Here is an 18,250-nt window from a genome sequence, read left to right as displayed (position 1 = left end):
CTCTGCTGGCACCGAACAACCACTAATCTCAACATTTTCATTCCTTCCCCTCTTTTTCCCCCCGTCTCCAACCAGCGCTGTTGGTCAGGGGAGCAGCTACAGCCGAGACACAGACGGCTGGCCCGCGGCCCGTTATTAGGAAGGGGAAAGGAATGACTTTCGGAGCGAGCCTTCATTGAGAAATGACCAAATATAGGCATTTCATGGACGCAGAGGCTGAGGCAAGGCTGAGGAGAGATAAACTGGCCTGCTGCTGCTCCCCTCTCCTATTTACCCAAGATGATGGTTACCTCTCCAGCTGTTGGGTGGACACTAGACAGCTCCCACCGTTTCCAGCAACAGATAGTAGAGATCATTGCTCATTGTAGAAGATGGATGATGAAGACGTTGAAATTAAAGCACTATATAAACATGTTTAAACAAGGCTTCAATTTGTGTCTGATATGTCTTTTCCTCCACAAAAACTTGCTTACAGTTAAACACACTCCCTCTTACTATTGTTCAGTGTATACGTTAACAACTTACAGAGGTCCCCTGCTTCGCTGGAGATTCACTTTCTGTAAACTCACTTTTATTGTTCGAGTTTCTTGTTGGACCACAACTGGCCTCCTAAATAAAATAAAAAATCCTGCTTGTATGCACAAGTGTGTAACTCAAGTTCATGGTGAGCTCAGAGAAACTTTAAACAGCCTTCAGTAATGTCAACCTCCGCAGCACAGGGACGCAACAAAAAACAAAACACACATGTCAGGATTCACATGCATAACGCTTCAAGCGCTTGACATATTATTCAGGTTGGCCGTTGGCTATGGACACACGTCTGTATAAGGCTCTTTAACTATTATGCTTTGAGAGTAATGGCTAGATCTGAGGCAAAATAAACAAGCTAAAATAAATGACATGATATTCAACAATATGGAAAAGAACCGTGCAAAACTCGGCTGTACTTCATTAATGTTACACTTGCAAACGTACCAGAATCCTTTATTGAAGACATACAGGCTCGGTTAAAGAAAGACATGTGTGACAAGACGTGTGAGTCCTTCATTGCACCACTCAAGATTATTTTGTTTGCCGCATTAAATCTCCTCTAGAAAGTACGGCAACGGATCAAATCATGGATTTAATCCTGTGACTATTGTCCAAATCTTTTTTAAGGTGTAGACATATAGATGCACACATAAAGGCTATATTCAAACACCAAGGTCAGAATATTTATTTATTTATTTATTACAAAATACAACATCAGATGGTGAAGGACAGCCATTTGCACTTCCTGATCAAATGCATCACGTAATTATTTCCGTGCTGAACATCCTTCGTCGTGCACCAGGATTCCACTGGGCCGCTCCTCAAGCCTGCCTGAGATGTCTTGAGATCTGACAATGAGACACACAATCCACAGGCCACCGTGACCTTTTAGTTTTCTTACCCAGATTTTTATTAAGTCAGGCCGCCATGTTTGATTATTCCCTGATATTTCCGCCGTTTCAGATTTCCCAGTTTGAGCAGATTTACAGCTGAAAGGTGGATTCCCCACGCCACAAATAAATAAATGGTCAAATTAATGCTCACTATATTAATTATAGACTTTAGTATATTAGAGTTTTATAAAGAGCTCTCCTATGAATCTCTAATGAAGCTCACCGCACGCTCCCACCACACGCTCACATTCAGATGCATATACAAGCCAACATGTTATATGATCGGCTTCATATTATCTAGTGCAAATAACCAGCAAAGCGTCAATATGAACTGAAGACAAACAGCCACAAGCTCATGGCACTCTGTGCTGCAGTCGGCCTATAGGGAGCCCTGCATCACTCATTCTCCACAGAGTCCTTTTGGTCCAGTGTTTGAGGGGAGAACTCATAGTGAGGGCCAGTCGTCCAGCCATCTCATGTTTCACTTTCTCCATCCGTCCCACAGCGCAGCTCTTAAACCAGCCGGGGGAATGTAGAGTTTATCTCCGAGAAAACTTGGTGTGAGATGTCTGTTCTCCCTTGCTCTTCTTTTTCACTTTATATTCCAACATAAACTACTACTGCAGCCATTTAGGCACTGGCACCTGCGGGGAAAATAACATGTCAGTATATGTAAATGAAGCCCAGCTAACCTGTCCGTAAACAGTTCTTACCTTCTTCAGTTGTTTAATATTGCTTCCTCTGATCGAGGCGAGTAGTTGGTCCCTTGAGTTCCTGCCACCGCCTGAGCGGTCTCCATCCAGCATTGGAGGTGGAGGAGGTGGAGGTCCACCCCCAGGAGGAGGTGGAGGTCCACCCCCAGGAGGAGGTGGAGGTGGCGGTGGACCTCCCCCAGCTCGTTTTCTAAGAGTCAGCTTAGGTGAAGGCATGGGTGAAGGCATGGGTGAGGGTTTGGGGGAAGCCCTGGGCGAGCTCCTCGCAGATCCTCCTCCACCAATCTTGGGCACCTCCAGTGTCCCCTTCTTCTCCCCGTTGGCCTGGGCCTGCTTCTGCTCCTGCAGGCGCTTCTGCCTCTGTCTGTCCATGTTGCGACTCAGTATGTTGGTAGTGGTCATTCGGGGTCCCGCCAGCTCAAAGTGGTAGCCCAGTTTGAGCAGGGTGGTGTTCTCTTTCAGGATCTTGGTCATCTCCATCTCAGTCTTCCCCCCACAGACGTGGCGCTGGTTCTGAAAGCGGAGCTCGGTCAGCGTGGAGTTGTGTGGCAGCGCCTGGATAAGAGACAGGATGCCCTTCCCAGTGAGTAGGTTGGAGTCAAGGTTGATGCTGGTGAGGGTCTTGTTGTTGCGTAACGTGCCGGAGATGGCGTAAGCAACGTGGTCGTCCGCGCGGCAGTTGGCCAGAGCAAACTTCTTGACGTGGGTGTTCTTGTGCAAAGCCTCTGCGAACTCGATGAGTGTTTTCGTCTTGATGACTTCTGAGTTGTTGACATTGAGTTCAGTGAGAGTGGGGTCGTTGCTCCGAACCTGCTGCATGAGCTCATCAAACATGCTTGAGTCTTCTTCCTCCTCCTCTTCCACCTTCGCCTTCGCCTTGCTGTTTGGACTGTTTTTCGCCACACAGTTGCCGAGTTTCCCAGTTTCCTCAGCATTTTTCACTTTTCCTTTGCTGTCCTCTTTCTCCTTCTTCTCCTCGGCGTTCTGCTCCGTGCTAATCTTCTTCTCTTTCTCTTTCACGTGGTCGCTGTGGTTGACCACCTCTTCTCTATCTGTTCTCTTTTCTGCCTTGTCACGTTGCACCTGCACCTCGCCCTTCTCAGATGGCTGACGCTTGAGTTTGGTTTTGTCATCGGCTTTGTTCTCCTCTGGTTTCTGCTTCTTCCCTTCTGGTTTGCTCTCTTGAGTCTGGCTTTCTGGTGCCTTGCTCTGCTTCTTCCCTTCTGATTTGCTCTCTTGAGTCTGGCTTTCTGGTGCCTTGCTCTGCTTCTTCGCTTCTGATTTGCTGTCTTGAGTCTGGCTTTCTGGTGCCTTGTTTTGCTTCTTCTCTTCAGGTTTGTTCTCTTGAGTCTGGCTTTCTGGTGCCTTGCTTTGGTTCTTCCCTTCTGATTTGCTCTCTTGAGTCTGGCTTTCTGGTGCCTTGTTTTGCTTCTTCCCTTCAGGTTTGTTCTCTTGAGCCTGGCTTTCTGGTGCCTTGTTTTGCTTCTTCTCTTCAGGTTTGTTCTCTTGAGCCTGGCTTTCTGGCGCCTTGTTCTGCGTCTTCTCTTCAGGTTTGTTCTCTTGAGCCTGGCTTTCTGGCGCCTTGCTCTGCTTCTTCCCTTCTGATTTTCTCTCTTGAGCCTGGCTTTCTGGCGCCTTGCTCTGCTTCTCGATCATTTTCGAGACCAGCCCTTGCGTCCTGAAACTCTCTGACTTTCGGTCCTTGCTCACATCCTTCTCACTTTTCTCCCGCAGCTTTGAGATCATGTGTTTGGTTTTGCTGTATTCTTCTTTCCTTTCCATCTCTTTGCTGTTGTCCTTCTTTTCCGGCAACTTCGAGATCATATCCTTCGCTTTGCTGCCTTCGCTCTCTCTGTTGTCTCTTCTGTCTTTTAACTTATTGTCCTCGCATTTCTCTTTTTCATTGGTTTCTTCTTTCGCCTCACAGTCTCGGCTCTCCTGCCTCCAGTTTCTACTTGAACGCCAGCTTCGCTCCCCTTTTGAACTTTCCGGATCTTTGCTGTTTTTGTCTTCCACCTTGAGATCTCTGTCGCTCGAGATACTAGGTTGTCTTTGCACTCCTACTATCATGTTGTCGTTGCCCTCCTGGCTGAGGCCCATCTTCCTCAGGTACTCCTGCTTCCGGCTGTGTTTCTTCAACTCACCCTGCAGGAGGAGGAACATCTTGTCAGAAAGTAAAGCACTCAGGAATAGGACAATACCAACAACAAAAAGTTACATGGTTTAATCAGATGTTAACTTTCATTGTGCATCTTTGAATTGTTAGTTTCACATTTTTAAAGCCTCATCATTTAAATAAGTTATAGGCTATGCAGTGCACAATTTGTTTCAGCAAACACAGAGCATAAACTGTATGGTATGTGCAGTATAATACAATATACAGCGATGTCTAATTGTGCAAATGCTGTATACCTTCACTGTAAATGAGCTCCTCATCCATCTGCTCACTGTAAACACACACACTCTCTCACACACAATATGGCATGTGTGTTTACAGTCAGCAAAAGGACAAGGGACCACTTTTTTATAGAGCAGTGATACATTTGCGGCGAGAAGCTCGCTAAGTCTTTGATTTGTGAGCCTCCATCTGTTTTGCCGTGTGCGGCCGTGGCCCTGGCAGATGCATCCTTAAAAGGCAGTGAGCGTAGGAGCAATCAACCAAGGAATTCCATCAGGCCGGGATTAAGACGCTCCGCAGGGCCGCCGCTCCATCCACTCAAGTGCCTCTCTTTTAAACACGCAAACTGCTAGAAATCTCGAGACCCTCAACCGAGCACGGGTCTGTTTCAGTAGGAAAAAAAAAACGTTTACCACATGTCACGGTAATAAGAGAAATGCATGTTTCCGAGAAGATGGTTGAGGATGTGGGATAGATGTAAGCAAGCCTCAGAAGGCAAGACAATGTTTTTCCTGGCACAGAAGCCAACTCTGGGGACCACTATTTTTGAGCTGATGGGCTCGGGGTGCTTGAGGTCCAGTTGCTTCGAGTAAAAATGATAAACAGCAGAACCTATCATTAGAATACCCTGGGACAGAGGATATTGTCTGTTTTTGATATAAAGTCATCCTCCTGCAAGTCATTTCTTTAAAAGGAGCTCATACATGTCATGACCATACAGAGATCACACTTTCTCATGAGTCAAACCTGAACCACTTTTCCTCACTAACCTCAAGAGACGCCTCCCTCTGAATGAGCTTCTTTTTGGTGTCACTTCGAGCAGCCTGGTTCTCCCCTTGGACGACGATCTTCCCCTCTTCTGGGTGGAGGTCTGGCACCTTCAACATGTCCTTCTCCAGCTCCTCCACCTCCTCAGGGGAGAGGGTGGACAGCAGGTTGTCCAGGTCTGGGTCCTCGCTGACCTGGCGGCCCGTACGGGTCAGGCCTCTCACCTTTCGCCTGGACATGACTGCCTAAAAATCTGCTAGAGAAGAACGGTCAAAGTTGGGCGCTTTGGAGGCGGGATAGTGTAAACTGGTAGATCCTTCTTTTTTTAAAATCGGATTATTGTCGAATTTATCTCCTGTGGTGAGAAGTGGAGTATTCCTATGTGCCAAAGCTGATGTCCTGCTGCCCTTTCAGGTCCCGCTCACCAAAAAGCCACCAGAGGCATCAATCCTGGTGCAAAGAGGCTGGACTCACGGTGTTGCAGCGAGGGGTACCAGTGACGAACTGCGAGAGGCTCGCATCATCAAAGTGCACTGTGAGGCTGGGACATTCTTCAAAATCCTGTGAAAGTGCATGTCCATATTTAGTTCAGGGTACACACTCCTTTAAAGGTAATGGGAAGGGCTGAAGTTTACAGAGATGCCAGAGCAGGCTTACACAGACTTCCTATTACACGCTGTGTGTTTATACTGGAGACCAGTTCCTGATTGTTTATTTAGGGGTTACTTTTCACATCATAATTTCTGGCACAGAGAGAAATGTCAGAGTTTCTCTAAAGAAAAAAAATATCCCTGATGTTTTGGAATAAAGCTAGAGGTTAAAGTTATATTTTTATTTTACAAGAGCTTGTTTTAAAACCAGCGAGGAAGATAAACTCTTCATTATAGTCACACGGTCTATAAATATTTGCAGTTAAATGAAGCTAAAAGCCTAGTGTTCAATGAGATAACAAAGTTAAAAAACAAAACACTGGATTGTAAAATGAAATAAAAGGTCAGGGTTAATGTACAAATATGTCAAGAGGAGAAAGTATGGGAAAGCAAATGAAAATCACTGAATGTTCAAATATAAGTATGTATATAGGAGTGGATGTAAGCATAGGTTTGGAAGGGACATTATGATTTAATTATCACATTTGAAGTTTACAGATTCTTAGTAGTTGTTTTCTGTATATAGCTATTTACATATCAAAATAAACTCATTTTAAACCAATTACAGTAATGCAGCAAATAAAATCGATATTAAAATTAAAATACTTCTATACAGTATTAAGCGATAATATAACGCTGATAAATACTGTCTTTTCTGTTTTGTGTAAAATAAATATTACTGTAGTGTACACGTATGATTTTCAGTCAAACATCTGAAAACATTAAACTCTGCAGATTAATATGGACATCTAGTGGCCAAAATCACACACTGAACCCTGTTTTCAGTCCTTTTTTTTTTTTTAAATAACAAGACACAGCAGACATGTGTAGTTTACATTCCAAAGTTAAATTTTATGTCAATAGAAATAAAAACTTTTCACTCACTTTATATTACAATGTCATACCGTACATATGACAAATAGACAAAAAAAAAAGTCATATCTAGACATGTTACGTTCCACCTGATGTAAGTTTCAGTAAAACACACTCATGGAGTTGGTTAAGAAGCACAAATGAACAGAAACATCATTGAGCAAATGTTACGCCCTACTTCATATGAAATCATCTTACAGCGTTCTCCTTGTGCTTTACAAAGGCTCAGCAGATCTGTACATGAGGACGACGGCGTCGGAGGGAATCATTTACGCTGAATACCACTTGCGGAACTCGTCCGATTCATTGCATGGTTCAGCAGTGAGAGAAGATACAGCAGTAAGTCTACTCTGATCAACAAGGTGACTTCATACGTTCAATACGGATTAAGACGACCTATGAGGAGGCGTTTTACAGTTCACAGCTCTTACAAAGGCTTCAAGGACCGCTGCTGTCTCACGCTAAACTTCAGAATATAGACTATGACCTCTCTGGAGCCAAACTCCATATGTTTTCTTGAAAGAGTACTTAGACATTTTGGGAAATCCACATTTCTGCTTTCTTGTTGAGTTCAGACTGGATGAGAGGATAGATGGCAGTCAGTTAAGTTAGTGTAGATATTACATAACCAGTTAAGATAAGGGCAAGACTTGAGACCTGGCTGGGATTACGGTCATGAAAAATATATTGATAGTCCCAGAATATACTCTGAAGGTACGGACACACCAAACCGCCGTCAAAAGCTACTGGCAACGAAGGCCGACTGTGGAGTCGCCTGTGTCTTGACCAAGAAAAGTTGCCCTTGAACGCAGCGCAACCGAGTTACAAACAGTCGTACAGAGCTGGCCTCTCCTAAATCCTTGTGATCAGTTGGTCTACAGTTTATTCATTCTAGAGGACCATGCTGTCGTGGAAATATTTGTGTGTTCAAATGACATGAAGACGCGTGTGCTCTCTGAAATTTGTTGTCACTTCCACCTTTTGAAAATTATATATTCTTCACTTTTGTTTCTCTTAGTGTCAACGTTCACAGACGCTTACAGACGGCCCGGTGTGTTGCGGCCCTTAAGCCCCGGAATCTAACATTTACCGTTAGCTTAGCTTAGCATGAGCACTGGAAACAATGTGGCTGTGTCAAGGGTAACAAAATCCCCCTACCACCATCTCCACACATCGCTCCTTTATCAACATATTTACACTTCAACTTGTGAACAAATTAAAAAGAGTTTTAGACCTTTAGACAGAGCTTGGCGGCTAGCTGGTTCTACTCCTCATGCTAAGCTAAGCTAACAAACCACTGGCTCCGGCTTTATTTATCTTATAGCAGAATCAGGTAAATAGTAGAGAGAGATCAATTAGTTGACCAGATAAGCAGGGGAAATGCTCTTTTTACTCCGCTCTGTGTATTTGGTAGCTGACTACTTACTTTTAATTATTAATACAAACAAAACAACAAATAAATAAAGTTACCCAGCAGTATAGAAATCAATTATAATTATTGCATCAATGATTATGAACCAATTCAACTGTAAACATTACCCCAGAGTAAACCGTTATGCATAATGACTACTTTTACTTTTGATGCATTTTTGCTGCTAATCATTTAGTTGTTAGAACTTGGTCCGTACAAACAATAAGAGGTAGCAATCCTCTCATCTAACTTACAGATAGAATGCAAATAAGTGGATTTATAAAATGCTTAAAATCCTTTAAAGAGAACACAATCTACATTTTCAGCAGTGCTCATTTTTGGCTTTGTAGCTCAGTCCAGATGTTTCAAACCCCTTCACAGTAAAAGGTAACCTCAGCAATAATAAATACTAAATGGAATGATGCCAAAACGTCATATCTTATGTTACAATGGCAATACACCGTTTTCAAATAACCTGTTACAATATCATAAAATATTTAGCAGAAGAACAGATTTACAAAATATGTATTTAAATAGTTAATCTCTTATTTTCACGGTTAATTATTATTGTAAGGCGGGATATTTTGTTTTATTCCAGCAGCATCCACCTGCAACTTCCCCCCTCCACCAACCCTGATATGTTACAAGAAATAAAAACATCCTGGCGGGAATTATGGGGTTCATTTTAAGACGCATTTGTAATCATTTAAAACCAGAGAGGAAGCATAACAGGGCAGGAAACTGTGACTGGTTAGCATGCTGATGTTGTGATGGTACATGAGAAGGCTAAGAAACTACCTCGAAGATACAAAGAAGACGAGATAAAGTTCAAACCAACAGGTGCCAAAAGGCTTCTTACACAGATCAGAGAGTGCCATAAAACCCATCAGCCTTTCAGTCCAACACTTCACCTTCTCAGTTTAACACGCAGTCCTAATTTCCAATTTCTTTTTCACATTAGCTTGGATCAGACTGCAAAAGAAACATCAAAACTAGATATAAAGACATCATGTTATCTGGAGACTGTGGATCAGTGTCAGAGATGACCTGGAATGTAACTATAGGCAGTTATCTATTTATTCAAATTTAACAAAGGTGAGACAGTAAAGCATTTTCCCTTCGACACATTAAAAGGGAGTGCATTATCTTTTTTTTTATACATATAAATCCCTTCCGATCCTAAGGTAATGAACCCTCGGTTTAGTTTACACCCTGTCACTGAGGTGAGTGCGTCAGAAGTGGCAGCACAACGTCGAGAGTTTAAGGATCATGTGACACCTGTCGAAAGCAGTCAGGCGTCAGGTCACAGGACAGAGTTTGATTTAGTACTGTGGGAAACTAGGACTAGGATGCTGTAAATAAACAACTACAAAAAAACATAAAGTGCCTTCTGTTCTGTCTCACAGGCAAACCTTTGCTAATCAAGCTGTAACGTTTATTTGAGTGTGTGTGTGCTTGTGTGTGTGTGAGAGAGAGAGAGAGAGAGAGAATGTGTGTTGCTGCCTTCTCCTTTGGAAACAGTCATTCCTATCCGTTGCAGTTGTTCCCCACTGTGTGTGTGTGTGTGTGTGTCTGTGTGAAGACGAGCCCATCAGTGGCCAGGATACTGAGGCGGAGAGTAAGGTGGAGGGGCTGAAAAATAAAAAGTCAAAACAAAAAAGGTCAAATCTTCAGTATAATATTATTAGTAGTATGTTAAAGATAAAGTATCTTAAATCATTTTAATACATTCAATTGTTGAGGTTTGGTGCTGCTTTCTGGTGAAATTAAGTAAAAATTCAGAGCTAAGATGGAGACATGGATTCTGAAACAGACTAAAACCGCAAAATATGTACGTACGTATGTATATGTGGAGATAAATAACAGTCTGCAGCCGTACTAGAGCTGCTGCAATTGTCAAACGCCATTTGGAATCAGCAGCTGAACAAGTCTGTGATTGGCTGTTTAGGCTTTTCACAACACCACGATCATCTGGAATGAATAAACTGTGGACTGACTGAGCAGCATTCATCAGTAGAGGCCAGCTCAGTTCAACAGTTTGTAGCTCTCCCAGCTATTAGCACTTCCTGTTTCCCTTTTTGAATAACAAACACAGACTCCAGCCACCTAATGGAACGCAGAGTTATTTCCTTTGACATAAAAGTACGTGCCAGCTTGCCGTCGGCTGTAGTCGTTGCGGTGTATTCAGGTGAAAGTTTTCCATCCAGACACAGGTGAGGTGAGGTGAAGTCAAAGTCAGCCTTCCTTCTTCATGTCCGCACCATATTGTAATTTGGATGAAGAAATAAGGGATCATCAAAGTTGTTACAATTGGTCCTGGGGGGAGTGTTTGTATCTTTGTATTCGATATTTATGGTAATAAGTGGAGACGTTTCAATCCAAACTAAGGATGAATACTGAAAGAGTTTAGCGATATCAGTGCCATTATTGACTCTGCTTATCAGAGTGATCAAATCCCTTTCTGATTCCTGATCAAACAATGCCTGAGAACTAATGGGCAGGTCAAACTGACTGTAGTGTGCCGTGAGAGCTAACTGTAGCTTCAGTCTGCCTCGTGATATAGATGAAACTAGATAATATAGGTACAGTATTCATTTACCAGTTTTCTGTTTGGTTGTCTTAGTTAAACGGACTATTTCCTAAGCCTGATAAGATGAGCCGTTTTTTTTCAACGGACATGCTGCTAGGTTGGGCTGAGCTGAAAGATGTCTCAGTATACGAGCGTAGATTAAGCACATCGTCTGTTCATTTAACAGATATTACAACTTGCGCTGCCATCGTCTGTTTACCATGACGCTACAAACTCAACAGATTCTTCCTCTTCACCATGACTACTATTTGTTGCAAGTTTCAGGAGTTAGATGTTAGCGTCTTGCAATGTGTAACCGTCACAATAATGTCAAAAGTAGGCGTGAGAATTTTAAGCAAACAACTTGGAACTGGTGTTTGATTCCTATCTTTGCTCAAACCCATAAATGTCAGCCTTAAGCCGGTGAACATACTTGTGCACTGACACGTTTGGATGAGAGAAGGTGAAAAACAAGAAGTGAGGTCTCTGATCGTGAACTGGTTCTCTAAGCTGAACACCAAATATGAGCAACCTCGTTGACGGACCCATTATGGCGCCGACTCAAAATGCTGAATTACCCGAAAAGCTGCCAACAAAAGTACGACTAGTACTTACGGCCTGACGTGGTACATTAAGCTAGTTGGGGAAAAAAACTTGATGTGGAACTAGACCGTGGAGTCATTACGATAAAAATCGTTTAGAAATATCAGGGAATTCCCCAAACTCTGAAGGGGGTTATGCTTCTCTTACCCTGGCTGTAAGCAGGATCCATTAGGTGCGGCTGGTAAGGTCCCAGCTGCATCACTGGGTACTGTGGAGGCATGCCTGGATACTGGGGCGCCATTGGATAACCTGCATGTGGGTACTCGGACGGTCCAAGTGGTTTTCCATAAGCATCATACATGGGCTCCACTGGGTAGCTGGCCATGGGGATCTGCTGGGCTGAGGTTGTTAAAAAGTACAGGTATGAAGAGAAACTATAATCTCACAACTGTCTGCACAGAAAAGGGCAAAGAGCTTAGTGGCCTCACCATCATAAGGAGTCCTGCCCCTCTGCTGCCGTCTCTGGTAGAGGTAACAGCAGGAGCACATGAAGCAGCACACCATGGTCGCAATGATGGCCACAAACAGGAGGATGGAGGAGGCGATGCCGGCTAAAGTGGTAGGGCTGAGAAGAGAGGAAAAAGAGAGTGGAGGACTTAAGTTACAATGCATTCCTTTTCCAACTTTGATCATCTAGCCTCGCATTATTCCTCCTTCCCCATCTCGCTAATTACGGCTCACTTTAGAGAGGATTAAAGCAGAGATGGCTGTGATGTGAAGCTTTTGATTCGCTCTTCATTAATGACTTACCCTGATATCACATCCCAGTAAATGACGTACAGCCTCTACCACATTCCATCACCTCATAATCTCAGCAGCAAAAGCCCTGCATTTCATCTCAGCCTCCGCCGCCCACTGATCTGATCTCCCACTGGGCTTAATAAACTGCAGGTTGTCTGCTCGCTTCTGGATAGTGATGGATGGTTTCCAGCTCTGTGGAGGAAAACTGCCACGTTGCCGCCTCTCGGGTACGAGCTTGCCGAGTCCAGCGCTATTACAATCCCTTATGGGAGACGCTGGCATTAGACAGCACAGCACAGATGATTGATTGAGGATATCCTCATAATCCAACGTTTTTACTTCAAGAGCTTCCATTTCTCCACAGATTACTGGTCATTATTATTATAGTATCATTCCAGTGTACATATTACACGTTTTCATGCTTCAGGCTGTATATTGTAGATGCACCATTTAAGTTAGTTGTGCATACTTTTGCCACGCTTTGATTTGTTTTGCGTGTATTTTATCTTGTGTCCTTACATGACAAATTGCTTTATATGCTTTAGGTTCAGTGTAAATGTTTCACGGTGGACACAGAAAATAGTACAGTCAGAATAGAAATGCCTCATGTCCATACCTCATTTAGAAGAGGCTGGCCCATAATTCGCCTTTGGCTAGGCCCCGCCCCCCTTAGTTACTGTTGCTACGTCCGACATTCTCTTCTGGGCTGTGGTTTTCTGGTTATCTATAAGGCTCTGGTATCAACATGGCTTATGCTGTGACAGCTCTTCCTGCTGAACTTTTGTCAAACTTTTATAAAGCAGCAAATAAGTGTCCGATAGAAGTAGGCAAAAAAGGGGGCTGCAATATGCGTTGGAAGGCTATATTCAGGACATACAAGTGAAACGCAACGAACAACAAGGCATCCAAATAGAGGCAAAAGCATACACAGTCAAAAAATGAACCACCGCATATCCTATTAATCGAGACGGAGGCTGGGACTGACAATATCAAGGAGCAACACTGTTCATGCAAAGCTGGGTACGTCTCTATTCACTTCTATAATCGTTATTACGAAGCAAACGGACCAACGTTACGCACGTATAACGTTGTATTTGTTCAGCATGTGCTAGCGTATCAACAACTATGCAACTTAAGCTGTAACGGTGACTTGACTTTAACGCAGGCGTCTCATATTTTCGGTCTCGGCAGGCTATACTACTGTCGGTATATATCCAGGGTATGGATAAGCCCAATGATGTGGGCGCAAAACCCTGTGGAGCTAACCAAAACATCACCGTTACAGCTTAAGTTGCAAAGTTGTTGATACGCTATAGCACACGCTGAAGAAATACAACGTTATACGTGCGTAACGTTAGTCCGTTTGCTTCGTAATAACGATTATAGAAGTGAATAGAGACCCAGCTTTGCATGAACAGTGTTGCTCCTTGATATTGTCAGTCCCAGCCTCCGTCTCGATTAATACGATATGCGGTGGTTCATTTTTTGACTGTGACCGGTATGCTTTTGCCTCTGTTTGGATGCCTTGTTGTTCGTTGCGTTTCACTTGTATCATGTCCTGAATATAGCCTTCGAACGCATATTGCAGCCCCCTTTTGCCTCCTTCTATCGGACACTTTATTTGCTGCTTTATAAAAGTTTGACAAAAGTTCAGCAGGAAGAGCTGTCACAGCATAAGCCATGTTGATACCAGTGCCTTATAGATAACCAGAAAACCACAGCCCAGAAGAGAATGTCGGACGTAGCAACAGTAACTAAGGGGGGCGGGGCTTAGCCAAAGGCGAATTGGAAGGAAGGTTCAAAACAACATGGGATGAAGTAGAGGAATGGATGTAATAACTATGGTAACAGCAGGTCTGTTTGGAACTTTGGAACGAGGCTGTACATTTTTTAGACAATGGTTTTGTTTCTGAAAATTCATCTTCAGACTTTTTGTTTTATCCGGCCAACAACCCAAAACGAAAGGATATTCATTTCACCGTGACACAAGAGAAAAGCAGAAAGCAGTCACCCTGGAGAAATCAGGCAGTCCTTGGTATTTTTGAATTAACATTCACAGATGTGTGTTTTAACCCGTGAAAATTTCCTGTTAAAGAAAACAAAGAATCCTCTGCTCTAAGGCAAAGGAGGCTACACGATGCTGCAGCGACAGCCTTGAATCTTGAACACAAACACCGACTCCTGGCGTCGAGCGAATAAATAAATAAGCAATTAAATTTAAAACCCTGCTGCCGCTGCGTCTGCCCCCACCTGAACTGGAAGAGCATGCAGCGTTTCTGCTCCCTCTCCGTGATCATCTTGAATCTGTCCAGGCAGCACTGGCGCCGGTGGCAGTTCCCACAGCAGAATGTGATGAGGGGGCAGTCGAAGCCGTTGTGCCAGGTGCCGTTTTTATCCACGTACCACAGGCAGTCCTCGTTTCCACTCACTGCAAACAAAACAAAGCGGAGAACAGCAGGTCCGACTTTAGCTTGCTCTCCATAGTGTTTGTTTTTCCTCCAACCATCTCTCACGACCATCGACATGCTGTTTGTTTTATCACATTTTCAAGAGAGAACGAGTCTTGACACATACAACTTTGTTCTGCCTTTAAGAAGAAAAACCAAATATGTATGTCAAACATTTGCGGGTGCTTCATTCTTACATCTTTATGTTTCCAGACCAGCCACAGACACAATGCACTATTCAACACAAACCTGGGACGTAGGCTGAAAACGGATTCAGGCTCAGGTAGTGTTAAGGTGCTCAGGATGTTTTGAGGAGCTGCACTACTGCAACTAATGATCATTTTCACTACCACTTCTTCTGCCAGCTATTCTTTCTATTGATCAGCTGCTTCTGTGGTCTATAATACAACAAAAAAGTCAGAACGATCAACAATTACCTTTTGTCTGACAGAGATGACAAAAATCCTAAATACTTCATTTACTATCATTTAAGACATTAAGGCAGAAAACTGTCACATTTGAATTATCAATAGTTGGTAACTGCACATCAAAAAAATGATCATTCTTCTTTTGTCAAGCAGCTTTTATTAATTTATTTTGTCACCGTAAAGGTACATAAAACCAACATCCAACAACTACTGGCAACAAAGGCTGCATCTGTATGAGACAGAATCTGGTAAGAGTTTGTATTCCTCATACAAAAGGAGAAACTGTGAACACTAGTAGTAGCTGGTAGGCTAGGAAGAGTTACAAACTGTCGTACAGAGCTGCTGGCCTCTCCTGAATCTTACCGATCACTTTTCGGACGGATTGTGTTGTTGATAAAAAAAAAAAAAAAAAAAAACTGCGTCTGTGAGTGCATTTTGTTGCCACATTCGCTTCTCTTCTCGTACACTAGTTCGCTAAGCCAATCAGAGCGACCTCCTTTAATAAACGTAGTCCGCCGTTGAATCAACACATCGAAAAGCTGCCAAAATGGCTTCGACTTGTGGCTATGGTCTCGCACAAACGGCAATAATTAGGGTCACAGATATTCCCAGAAAGCCCGACAACTGCAAATGGCCAATAATCGGCTTTGTGTGTCACGACCTTAAAAGAAAATTTATCAATCTGAAATGAAAGAAAAGTGGCCTCTGCGCTGTTCAGTAATACATGCTGTCTTTTAAAAGAGTAAACATACTGTGAGCTCTTAATTGAGCTGAAGGGAGGACGTATGATTATGTTTTCCACAACACATAATTTAAGGGGAACATTAAATTACAGCCCGGTCACAACAGGCTGCTAAAAGCCTCACTGCTTTGAAAGTTTTCCCCTGAAGGCTGAGGGAAAACTGACACATAATGTCAACGACACAATCTGCTACTTTTATTTGTTGACCTGAGCTTATTAAACTGATAGAAACTACATTAGAGATGGTCTGTGGTGCCTGTGTGGGGCCAGGATCCAAACAGATTTGGCTGCTGAGTCTACTAATTTGGATGGCGACCTTTGAGCAGCAGTGACAGTACATATTGTGTAATTTGATATGTAAGCTTTAATTTTAAATAATCTATTTAGAGTAAGTATTGCTTCGGTGTTTACACTTCTCCTTGCATTTTTGTCAAACTTCTAAACTCAATAAAGTAACAATGCCGCAGTAAATCCTACCATCACAAAGACTATAATGTTCTGCCGTTTAAACCGTTTGAAAGAGGTGTTGATTCAAGTGCATGGTCCCTCTTGAGCCTGCAGACTGAGTGGTTGAAGTGGACGGCGTCACACTGGCAGGTGTTTTTATTATTTTGCTCACTGCACTATTTTCATCAAGGTGGGTAGACTAAATAACACCTCTCTGTGCAACGTAATGCAAGCCAATGGCAAATCCGTGAAAGCTGAATCAACATTACATAAAGGTAGTATTTGTTGCAGCACTTTGAGGTTACTGCTGTGTGACGTGTACCTAATAAACTGGCAAGTCATTTAAACTTCTGTAACAGTTTTTAAGCAACACGTTGATTTAAGTGCACAAACTGAACTTTGAACTTGTGATATTTTAATGCCCATGTGTTTAAGCCAACTTGGTGCTAAAAAAGTAAATAAAATTAGTAATATATTTTTGCAAGAATATACATAAACTCTTTGTAGTCAAGGGGTTGCTGAATGGGTTCAGTGGCATTTCTGTGCACGATATCATCGCTATCAGGGTGTTTTCTACTATTTTATCTATAAGAAAGTTTAGGTTTTTCTGAAGTCTTACCAATCTATAGAGGCAAGGGTCATGAATATGGACCTGATAGTTCTGGAGCTATTCTTGATTTATCTTTTTTAGGCAAGCTTTATCTCCCACCATATGGCTGCAGATGATTATTCTAATAATCATCTGCCTTTTTTATTTTTACTCATTGATAAATCAAATCACAACAGTAAAAAAAAAACAAAAAAACAAGTTATATCTTCAAAACACAGATAAAACAAGTGTGTGTGTCTATCGTTGCGTCATTGTTTATATTTGTACAATGTTACTATTAGCTTGGGCAGCACCCGTTTGTATCAAAAGTAAAATAAGTTGGAAGTAAAAATAAAAAAAAATAAAAAATGAAGTTCGCTAAAATTAGTGACTGCCAACTAAAGGATGTCTTATACAAAAACTAATGGGCAAGAAATGAACAAAACATAAATAGTATGTTTAGCTAATGGGCTAGCAGCTACTGCCTTGCTAATGTCAATATTAGCTAGGTACCTGTTAAACTAGTTAGCTTATGTAAACAACTGATTTAAATAAACCAGAAGGAGTAGCTCCCACAAGCTGAATTAAAAGTTGCCAAATGCGACACTTTTCGGTAAAGTTTCAGTTATCTAGGCCTGAAATAAATATTACGGACACACAAGTAAACAGCTAGCATGCAGCTGGAGAGAACGTTGATGCTGCTGCTGGAACAGTCCAAGTTAACGGTTTGAGGTTAACGGCTGGAAAAAAAATAACGGCCGCGTGGGTAGCCATAATACAGAAACTGCAGCCTGAGATTGACCGTTAAAAGCCGTTACCGTCAGCTAGCGACACGGCCTTAATGCTGAGCCGTAATCTTACCCTGAGAAGTGCAGAGGACGACGGCGAGCATTGCCAAAGTCACCGAGACAAGGGACATGTTGCCCGTCGGAAAGACGATCCCCATCCTGAATCTGAAGCGAGCGAGGGTATTTTAAAGAGCAGGTATTTTCATCGGCTTTTTTTTTTTTTTTCTTTTTCTCCTTTTAAATGGCTGGAACAGTCCGGCTAGCGATCGCTCTTAGGCATTATCCTGGCTCGAGAACAGCACGGGAGACGGGACGGGTTTGACGGTCGGTAATTTATCCATCGAAATGACACATCGCGACTGTGACGCCGTTCACCGGGGACGAGGAGGACGATGCCTTCACGTACTGTCTAAAATGTTGGAATTATTCTCCATCGCTCCGTTGTCGACTACGACGAACGAGACTCCCTAAAAAAATAGTCATTAAAATATGTTAACTTGGCGCCTGTCTGCGTTGGAGTAAGTAGGCAGTTTTTTATAACAGCCACATGCAAAAATACTCTTCCAAACCAAAGCCTTGCATTAAAAAAATTTACATAAATATTAGCAAAAAAACATTGATTAGGGAATATATGAAGGAATAGTATCTTTGTACAGTGC

At 42.7% G+C, this 18,250-nt stretch overlaps 2 protein-coding genes across 2 annotated transcripts; both read right to left on the bottom strand.

Moving 5' to 3' along the window:
• Window positions 1-1,382: 1,382 nt before the first annotated feature.
• On the bottom strand, window positions 1,383-6,476 carry lmod1b (leiomodin 1b (smooth muscle)). The gene is made up of 4 exons (XM_084543603.1): window positions 5,306-6,476; window positions 3,758-4,282; window positions 2,138-3,319; window positions 1,383-2,068 (listed from the first exon to the last, which is right to left on the bottom strand). Exons 1-4 carry the CDS (start codon window positions 5,540-5,542, stop codon window positions 2,042-2,044), a joined length of 1,971 nt encoding a protein of 656 aa, XP_084399729.1. The 5' UTR covers window positions 5,543-6,476; the 3' UTR covers window positions 1,383-2,041.
• Window positions 6,477-6,585: 109 nt separating this feature from the next.
• Window positions 6,586-17,983, bottom strand: shisa4 (shisa family member 4). Its single transcript, XM_084542731.1, has 5 exons — window positions 17,665-17,983; window positions 14,401-14,578; window positions 11,838-11,974; window positions 11,557-11,748; window positions 6,586-9,869 (listed from the first exon to the last, which is right to left on the bottom strand). The coding sequence occupies exons 1-5, from the start codon at window positions 17,747-17,749 to the stop codon at window positions 9,829-9,831; spliced, it is 633 nt and encodes a 210-aa protein (XP_084398857.1). The 5' UTR covers window positions 17,750-17,983; the 3' UTR covers window positions 6,586-9,828.
• Window positions 17,984-18,250: the final 267 nt, after the last annotated feature.

The sequence above is a fragment of the Chelon labrosus genome (genome assembly GCF_963514085.1).
Source record: "Chelon labrosus genome assembly, chromosome: 4".
NCBI classification, from domain to species: Eukaryota; Metazoa; Chordata; class Actinopteri; order Mugiliformes; family Mugilidae; genus Chelon; species Chelon labrosus.
This window is presented reverse-complemented; position numbering and strand designations above follow the sequence as displayed.

What these genes read in the sequence shown, in the direction of transcription:
- shisa4 (XM_084542731.1), bottom strand. Translation starts at nt 17,749, where the DNA reads ATGGGGATCGTCTTTCCGACGGGCAACATGTCCCTTGTCTCGGTGACT. An exon ending in TGCATGCTCTTCCAGTTCAG is followed by an intron (nt 11,975 to 14,400) that starts GTGGGGGCAGAC and finishes CTCTCTTCTCAG; the next exon opens with CCCTACCACTTTAGCCGGCA. An exon ending in GGATCCTGCTTACAGCCAGG is followed by an intron (nt 9,870 to 11,556) that starts GTAAGAGAAGCA and finishes TTTATTTTTCAG; the next exon opens with CCCCTCCACCTTACTCTCCG.
- lmod1b (XM_084543603.1), bottom strand. Translation starts at nt 5,542, where the DNA reads ATGTCCAGGCGAAAGGTGAGAGGCCTGACCCGTACGGGCCGCCAGGTC. An exon ending in GCAAGGCGCCAGAAAGCCAG is followed by an intron (nt 3,320 to 3,757) that starts GCTCAAGAGAGA and finishes AGCCAGACTCAA; the next exon opens with GAGAGCAAACCAGAAGGGAA. An exon ending in ATATTAAACAACTGAAGAAG is followed by an intron (nt 2,069 to 2,137) that starts GTAAGAACTGTT and finishes TTTTCCCCGCAG; the next exon opens with GTGCCAGTGCCTAAATGGCT.